The 8370-nt window shown below is 42.2% G+C and overlaps 1 protein-coding gene and 1 long non-coding RNA gene across 2 annotated transcripts; one reads left to right on the forward strand and one right to left on the reverse strand.

Annotated features, from left to right (window-relative positions):
• The first annotated feature begins 1080 nt into the window (after positions 1–1080).
• Positions 1081–5838, forward strand: LOC124000253 (dentin sialophosphoprotein-like). The gene is made up of 7 exons (XM_046306500.1): positions 1081–1217; positions 3613–3726; positions 3834–3896; positions 4038–4091; positions 4228–4338; positions 4608–4919; positions 5038–5838. The coding sequence occupies exons 2-7, from the start codon at positions 3628–3630 to the stop codon at positions 5506–5508; spliced, it is 1110 nt and encodes a 369-aa protein (XP_046162456.1). The 5' UTR covers positions 1081–1217; positions 3613–3627; the 3' UTR covers positions 5509–5838.
• Positions 5839–6484: 646 nt separating this feature from the next.
• LOC124000852 lies at positions 6485–8021 on the reverse strand. The gene is made up of 2 exons (XR_006832674.1): positions 7879–8021; positions 6485–7767 (listed from the first exon to the last, which is right to left on the reverse strand). It is a non-coding gene; the product is annotated as an uncharacterized LOC124000852 (long non-coding RNA).
• Positions 8022–8370: the final 349 nt, after the last annotated feature.

The raw sequence follows: 8370 nt of genomic DNA on the forward strand, positions 1-8370 counted from the left end.
TTTGGGGATATTCTTACTCTGTGCAGATTTTCTTAAACTCTGTTAAATTAGATGGTGAGTGGCGGTGAACCAACATCTTCCACAGGTTTTCAATGGGATTCAAGTCTGGGCTTTGGCTGGGCCACTCAAGGCTGGCCCACTCACAGTCTTGTTCTGAAGACATTCCAGCATTGCTTTAGCTGTATGCTTGGGGTCAATGTCCTGTTATAACGTAAATCTTCACCCCAAGTCTAAGGTTGTTTGCATTCTGAAGCAGGTTCTCATCAAGGACTTGTCTGTATTTAGCTCAATTCATTGTTGCCTCTATCCTTACTAGTCAATCAAGTAGTAAAATCTCTAATTGATTACTATTGAAAAGCCTGTGTAGTAAAGCTGTAGTGTTTTGACTATTTACTTGCTACCAACATTAAGTACTGTAGTAAAAATCACTACCTGATTATTACTGGAAACACTACTGTTTTCTTACCGAACACTACAAAACCCTACTTGTATATCTTGAGTAGTGCATAAACTACACATTCACTGCACAATTCCTACGTGCCTCTAGATAGTCACTACTGCACAAACAGGTTTTGTGTAGTAATTCAGTAGTACTTTTCACGAGGGCAATAACAACAGCTAATGGGGATCCTAATAAAATAACAAATAAACACATTCATCTCCTCCTTAACCTTGGCTCTTCTTTATGTAAGGAGGATTACCTTACAAACCAACAGTAATGTTTTGGTACTTCAATCATGGTTCAACTGCTACACAATTCTTCATCAGTAATAAAGCCAAAATGTCTTAATTTTGTGTTTTCTATCAAATGACTGTAAGTACTGTCATGTATCTCAATTTCACAGGGCTCGTGTCCACGGTTTATTTCTAACAATACAGGATATGAGGGATTTTTTCCTCCTTTTTTTCTTCCTGTCATGTCAATTGGTGAATGTTTGCGTTGAGTGGCCACAAAAACCACAGGAAGAGTGGGAGAGGAGAGGTGGGCCAGACGTGGTAAACATCACAAGACATATCTAGCCCTGCTGCTATTGGCTGGAGCTGGAGGCAGCCGGGTTTATAAGCCAACCAGCAGCCTCCCTTCAGCAGCATCCATTCACATCCAAACTGAACTGTGCTGTTCCTCCTTTGGCATCCAAGAGAATAGTGAGCAGCTTTCATCCTCCTGACTAACTACTCTAGAGTTATCCTGTGGATTCTCTGAAGAACAAGTCAAGGTAAAAAAAAAAATGGCTTTTACTTGTATAGATGTTGGTGCTTACTTTCTATAATCCTCTCCTATATTTTGTGTAACTCAAATATCAATTATTTTCACAATTTTAAGAAATCTGGGAGACACTCTTCAGCACTTATAATCTATCATCCTACACAGTCAATGCTTCAATGTGTTGCACTTTTTTATGTACAACAGAATACAAGCAATATTCTGGTTAGTAATAATAATGAAAAAGAAATAGAGCTCACTAGTCTGGTGTAACAATTCATTTGTGTTATTACACATTCTCTCTATACACCAGATATGTATGTGCCTTTGCTTGAACCTGATATAGTGAAATAAATCATAAACTAGGTTTTATAGTGTTGCAGTGATGAATGTGAGCATGACAGCAGGAAGAGGAAGCTGTGGCCTCAGCTCACAAATCCACAGCTAATTTGTTCTCAGCTAACTGACTCGTACAGTCTGTTCCAAGACAAAGCCACAGCCTTTAAAGGGCTGCTGTGAGGAGAAATAATAATAACAGCAAAACTGACAGGCTGGATTAGTTACTTCTGAAGTCAGATCTCATCTACACTCAACTCCTCTCAACATCCCACGTTGTTTCTCTCGCCTCCGTCACACTTCAGATTTCTATTCTAGAACACATTTATTCTAGATCACATTTATTCTGGAACAGATTTATTCTAGAACAGATTTATTCTAGAACAGATTTCTATTCTAGTACCCAAGGATCTAATGAAAAAAGTAGAGTTAGCTATCATAATAAAGCTGAGGGACGTTCATCATGTTTCCTGCCTCCCTGGACCAACTGTGGTCTTCCAAACTTCCACTTTTAACTTGGGGAATTATACACTATGCAAAGATCATTATAGGTATAGCTAAAAGACTGCCTGCTCAGAGTTATACTTGATGTAATGTTGTTCGAGCTGAGAGTAGTTGAGCTGGAAAACGAGGGAGACGATCATGCATTAAAAAAAAGAGAATCAAGTCAAATGTTATTTGTTCCTTGTGGCGAATAAAACAGGTAGACCTTACAATGAAATGCTTACTTACAAGCCCTTAACCAACAATGATTTATGAAGTTAAGATTTTTTTTATAAGCGTTAAGTAAAAAATAGAACATAAAAGTAACAAATAATTAAACAGCTGCAGTAAAATAACAAGCAACGCTATATACAGGGGGTACCGGTATAGAGTCAGTGTGCGGGGGCACCGGTTAGTCGAAGTAATTTAGGTAATATGTACATGTAGGTAGAGTTAAAATGACTATGCATAGATATAAACAGAGAGTAGCAACAGTGTTAAAGAGGGGTCTGGGTAGCCCTTTGATGACCTGTTCGGGAGTCTTATGTTTTGGGGGTAGAAGCAGTTAAGAAGCCTTTTGAACCTCGACTTGGCGCTCCATTTTTAGGGCCTTCCTCTGACACCACCTGGTATAGAGGTCCTGGATGGCAGGAAGCCTGGTCCCAGTGATGTACTGGCCATATGCACTACCCTCTGTTGTGCCTTGCGGTAGGAGGCCGAGCAGTTGCCATAACAGGCAGTGATGCAACCATGCTCTCGATGGTGCAGCTGTAGAACCTTTTGAACCGTAGAACCTATTCTCCTGAGGGGGAATAGGTTTTGTCGTGCCCTCTTCACGACTGTCTTCGTGTGTTTGAACCATCATAGTTTGTTGGTGATGTGGACACCAAGGAACTTGAAGCTCTCAACCTGTTCCACTACAGCCCCGTCGATGAGAATGGGGGTGTGCTCGGTCCTCCTTTTCCTGTAGTCCACAATAATCTCCTTTGTCTTGATCACGATGAGGGAGCGGTTGTTGTCCTGGCACCACACTGCCAGGTCTTTGACCTCCTCCCTATAGGCTGTCTCATTGTAGGCTAGGCTGGATGTCATTAGTTGGGAGGGAAGCCCATTGTGTCTGCCAACGGTTAGGGACGTTAAAAGGAGTGCACTTCCAACAGAGTCCTTCCACTTAGCTTTGGCAGAGACTCATAAGGGCCCATGGTTGGTGTTCTCCCTGTATAGTAATCCAGGCTTTAAGGGTTTAAACATTACAAGGCAGGACTTCACAGGCACTTTTCATGTAAAATCAGTCTAATTGCCTCCCATCCGGGCATTTCTGCTGTAATTGATGATTTTATTAGGATACCCATTACTCGACACCAATGACGACAGCTAGTCTTCCTGGGGTCAGACACATAACAAAAAAGACATTACAGACTAAAATACTTTACAAATTGAAAAAATAATGTATCACATTTTCACATTTAAAAAGGTGTTAAATGTAGCTTACACAGTGTCCAGCTTTCAACAGAGTTTGTATTTTCAGTTCTCATCATTTTGGTGGCTTTCATGATTCTTTCTTCTTTCATGATTATAATTTTTTTTAGATACACCTTGTCACAATGAAGGCTGCAATTGTTTTCGTCCTGCTCTTTGCAACGGTCCTCGGTCGCCCGGCGATACGCTCGCCTGGCAACAGTTCAGAGAGCTCAGAAGAACTGGTGAGTGTTCCTTTTATATGAGAACATACAGTATATATTGAAAAGAGTCAGAGAGAGAGACAGATGTGTACATTGGTATCAACTTACATTCCTGTTCATGTTGTCAGGTGAAACCAGCTCCAGTGCTTGGGATAGCCCCAGCAGAACTTACTGAGGTGGCCCCTGTACAGGTAAGAGCCTCTTTCAGCAAACATTCCTTTATCATCTGTCGTTGTGTTGGCATTGAAATGTATACATTTGCCCTGTAGGGAAAACTACATTAATATGTCCATTTTTATTGGACTCATTTTAATGCTGAGGTTTTCTTTAAGAATGTAGATACCGCTACAACATCAGACGAGAGCTCCGACAAAGATGAAACCGAGGTAAAACATAATTATGTTGTAGCATAATGAAGCATAAGATGCTAAATAAATCTTACCCCTGATAGAGACAACCATATCTGTGCTTTTGATGGATGTTAATTGATACATTGATTGATCCTGTTTTTCTATTCTCCAGGGAGCTGATCCAACTTCAGACCCAACATTGGACAGCGCAGACAGCGCAGACAGCGCAGACAGTGCAGACAGCACAGACAGTGCAGACAGCGCAGACAGCGCAGACAGTGATGTGAGTAGTGCACTATGTATAAAACTACTGACAGCTTATATGTAGGATATATTGAGTCACTTTTTTATTTATAGATGCATATGTAGTTATGGCTCCAATAAGTTTACAGGGCCACACAGAGACTATAGCCACACTGAGACTATAGCTTATAGGTCAATGAAGACATCTAGCTCATGTTGACAGACAGGAGCGTTTCACCAAGCTCTTATTTGAACGTTATATCTTATAAGAGGTTATGTAAAACTAAAGGTGTTGTGGTGTGTTTTCAGGACACAGACGAGTCCAGTGAGTCAGAGGAGGCAGACACCACCGCTGTCCCTGCAACAGCTGAGCCCACCGTAGAGCCCACAATGGCTACCACTGAGGCCCCCATTTACGATGACGGACGTGGAGATAGCATGGCTTACCCCAGCGACTACAAGAAGTCTATCATCTATGTAGATACTAACAACATCGAGAAGGGACCCTCTCCTTACAAATCCTATGGAAAGATGGATGAGGGCATGTATGCTGGCAAAAAGGTGTCCGTCTACGACTCCGGGCTCGGAAACGAGATTGAGAAGACGATGACAGTGTTCAAGGTAAATTTGTTTCTCCTCTGTGTTAGAATTCTCCATTTCAAACTCATAGGCATTATTTTCTTCCATTTAGTTTTTTGGTCTAAACATCCTTCCACCGCCTCTCTCTCTCCCCCTCCAGGCCCTGCAGGTGCATGATTTAATGGAGGAGGACACCAGCACCCCTGACGTGGAGAGCCAGGTTCTGGACGCCTCCAGCGGGAAAGCCGAGGAGTCCAGCATGCGCAAGGCGCATGTCGACGCAGCCAGCCAGGACAGGATCCCCTCTGAGAGCACAGAGAGCCAGAAGGCCAAGAGCCTGGAGAGTGATGCCACCAGTGAGCGCACCAGTAGCGCTAGCAGCGATGGTACTAGCAAGAGCACCAGCACCAGCGCCAGTAATGAGACTGACAGCAGCAACAGTAGTGAGGAAGCTACAACCAGGCCTGGGGCAGCAGACAGCGACTCAGCAGAAAGTAACGAGAGCCATGACAGTGACAGCGACTCAGCAGAGAGCAACGAGAGCCATGACAGTGACAGCGACTCGGCTGAGGAGGCAGCCACAGTGGCTACCATCACTACCGATGCTCCTGTCGTCATCACTGCCAAGTAAAGGCCTGTCTCTCTCATCCTGCTGCTGTCGACAGTGAAGAATGCTACCAGGACCTGGAAGGTGCTCTATGACCCTGCCTTGGGAGGAGAGGTCAGAACGGAGAGAATTACAGAAAACATATAAGCACAACTCAGGGCCCTTAGGGTCTGATACAGTACAACAATAATACATGAGAGGATTCATACTAGCTATCTCATCATGACATATAGAACAGTCAATTTTGTTCAATTGCACAATTATTTACACTACATGTTGTTTGTCCCATTTTTACTGTAATAATGTATAACGTTGTATCAGTCCTAAATACATGCATTCTTTTTTTTCATAAAACTCATAGTGGGTCTGTTATTTCACGTGTATACGTTGTTGTGTCTGCTGAGCCATTGAGCTCTGTACGTAGCATGTAGAGACTCCAGGGGGATTCACAGTGGTGTTCACCAGAGAAACCACAAACCATCATTCAGCGTTGTTTCATTCAGCGTCGTTATGAGCTCAAATATGAACAAAGGCCCTGTCACAGCAAACATGCTGGATGTAAAATAGTACTGGAAAAAAATACATTTTGAACCTTCAAATGAAGTTGTTCATAGGTTGTTTTTCTCAACGTAACATTCCTTACTCAATTGTCTGATGAGGTGTTGTCTCTGTCAGGAGGAAGCTGGAGTTCATAACTCAATTTGTAAGTCGCTCTGGATAACTAAATGACTTAAATGTAATGTTAAATGCTGTGCCATAATCCCTTGGTGGTGTAGTGCAGCAAATAACCACAAGACAGCGCTGTAGGGATGGATGAAATCACTGTCCAAATCCCACTGTTAATGACACACTCGATCTCAGTGAACACTCATACTCTTTTCCAAGCATACAGTACACTAATACACTAATAATCTATTATGACTGATCATACCCATAACTAAAACTTGATAACAGTAATCAAAAATATAATCAATTAAGAGACATCTTTTCTCAATTTAAGTATTTTTCTATCTCTTTATTGAGTACACAAGTTCACAACAAATATCAATCAATCAATCAAATGTATGTTATTAAGCCCTTTGTAAATCAGCAGTTGTCTCGATGTACTTTACAAATAACCAGCCTAAAACTCCAAGGAGCAAGTCACTACATACTGTGTGTAAAGAGACATACTGGAGCATAACACAGCAATAGCAATGAAACAATCAAACATTCACAATTGTTTATATCACACCCAGCAGATTATGATCACCTAGTTCACAGACATCCAAACACCTGTAACTACCACCATATGTTGAACTAGTAAAGATTACAGGGCTTCTGATAGGGTTATTATGAAGCTATCGATAACATTACCTATAAATGCTGCTGCATAAAAAACACAAATAAAATGCCAAGAAAGATATTTCATATAATGCAGGTACTGTAAACAGCCCATACAAAAAATGATGACCTAAAAAAAGCAATGATTTATGAACTCTTGAATAATTATAATAAAGCATTCTCATGAATTCTCTCATTATTAGTTGTCTCCTCTAGTTGGTGAAGGGGGAGTTGGTGAAGGGGGAGTTGGTGAAGGGGGAGTTGGTGAAGGGGGAGTTGGTGAAGGGGGAGTTGGTGAAGGGGGAGTTGGTGAAGGGGGAGTTGGTGAAGGGGGAGTTGCTGGAGTGGGAGTTGGTGAAGGGGGAGTTGCAATGTCCTCAGTGACATGTGCAGTAACGTTCCCTGGTGACGGTGTCATTTCACCGACAATTGGCCCATTCGTGGACATTTCTGTCACTGGTGGGATAGTTGACATGGCAGGAGTGGGAGGGTTCACTGTGGTTGGAGCAGTTGGTCCTGGTGTCAATCTTGATTCATCAGATTCTGAGGACTCGTGGATTCGTGGAACATTGTGGTGTCCAGGCCTGTTGCACTGTGGAACATTGTGGTGTCCAGGCCTGTTGAACTGTGGAACATTGTGGTGTCCAGGCCTGTTGAACTGTGGAACATTGTGGTGTCCAGGCCTGTTGCACTGTGGAACATTGTGGTGTCCAGGCCTGTTGAACTGTGGAACATTGTGGTGTCCAGGCCTGTTGAACTGTGGAACATTGTGGTGTCCAGGCCTGTTGAACTGTGGACCATTGTGGTGTCCAGGCCTGTTGAACTGTGGACCATTATGGTGTCCAATTTGTAAGTAGCTCTGGATAAGAGCGTCTGCTAAATGACTTAAATGTAAATGTAAATGTAAATGTGTCCAGGCCTGTTGAACTGTGGACCATTGTGGTGTCCAGGCCTGTTGAACTGTGGAGTGAACAAAGCACATCATCACCTGAAAATACTGTAACGATAGCCATTACTGCTACTAATTATGGCAAAATATATATAAAATATATAAAATGTTCATCCACTTACTGGTTTTGCGATTGCTGTTGAGATAAAGACAATAAGAAGTGCAGGCCTCAGTTGCTCCATTTCTTTTTTGATTTCTAATGGAAAAAATAAACAAAATCAAAGATTTCTCTCTGATTACAGCTCCTGTCCTGTCTGAGCCTACTGTGGAGGAGACCATAGACAGACATCCAGGGCTGGTGCTAATATAGAGGGTGCCAGTAAATGAACCAAGGGCTGGGCAGTTATCTAATCCTAGGAATGTTGCAGGAGGATTACTGGGCCTGATAGGATAGGCTTTCTGACTGTGTGTAACACATGTCTGTCATTTCATCACTGAAAATATTCCTCTCTGAGGAAAACTTAAATAATTTCAGTGTAAACAAAACAATGAATCATCCAGACACCCCCCCCCCCCTATGTTGAAGAGGTCCATTGTATTGAAACAAAAACTGAAAAAGGAAAACGCTGCTACATGTCTGTCACTGGCAGGAAATAATCTTTGCTAAAACAAAA

Source organism: Oncorhynchus gorbuscha, linkage group LG16, assembly GCF_021184085.1.
Source record: "Oncorhynchus gorbuscha isolate QuinsamMale2020 ecotype Even-year linkage group LG16, OgorEven_v1.0, whole genome shotgun sequence".
NCBI classification, from domain to species: domain Eukaryota; kingdom Metazoa; phylum Chordata; class Actinopteri; order Salmoniformes; family Salmonidae; genus Oncorhynchus; species Oncorhynchus gorbuscha.

Bases quoted from the DNA above. Each gene is read 5' to 3' on its own strand.
- LOC124000253 (XM_046306500.1), top strand. From the start codon at position 3,628: ATGAAGGCTGCAATTGTTTTCGTCCTGCTCTTTGCAACGGTCCTCGGT. The intron at 4,339-4,607 runs GTGAGTAGTGCA...GTGTGTTTTCAG, and splicing joins CAGACAGCGCAGACAGTGAT to GACACAGACGAGTCCAGTGA. The intron at 4,920-5,037 runs GTAAATTTGTTT...CTCCCCCTCCAG, and splicing joins AGACGATGACAGTGTTCAAG to GCCCTGCAGGTGCATGATTT.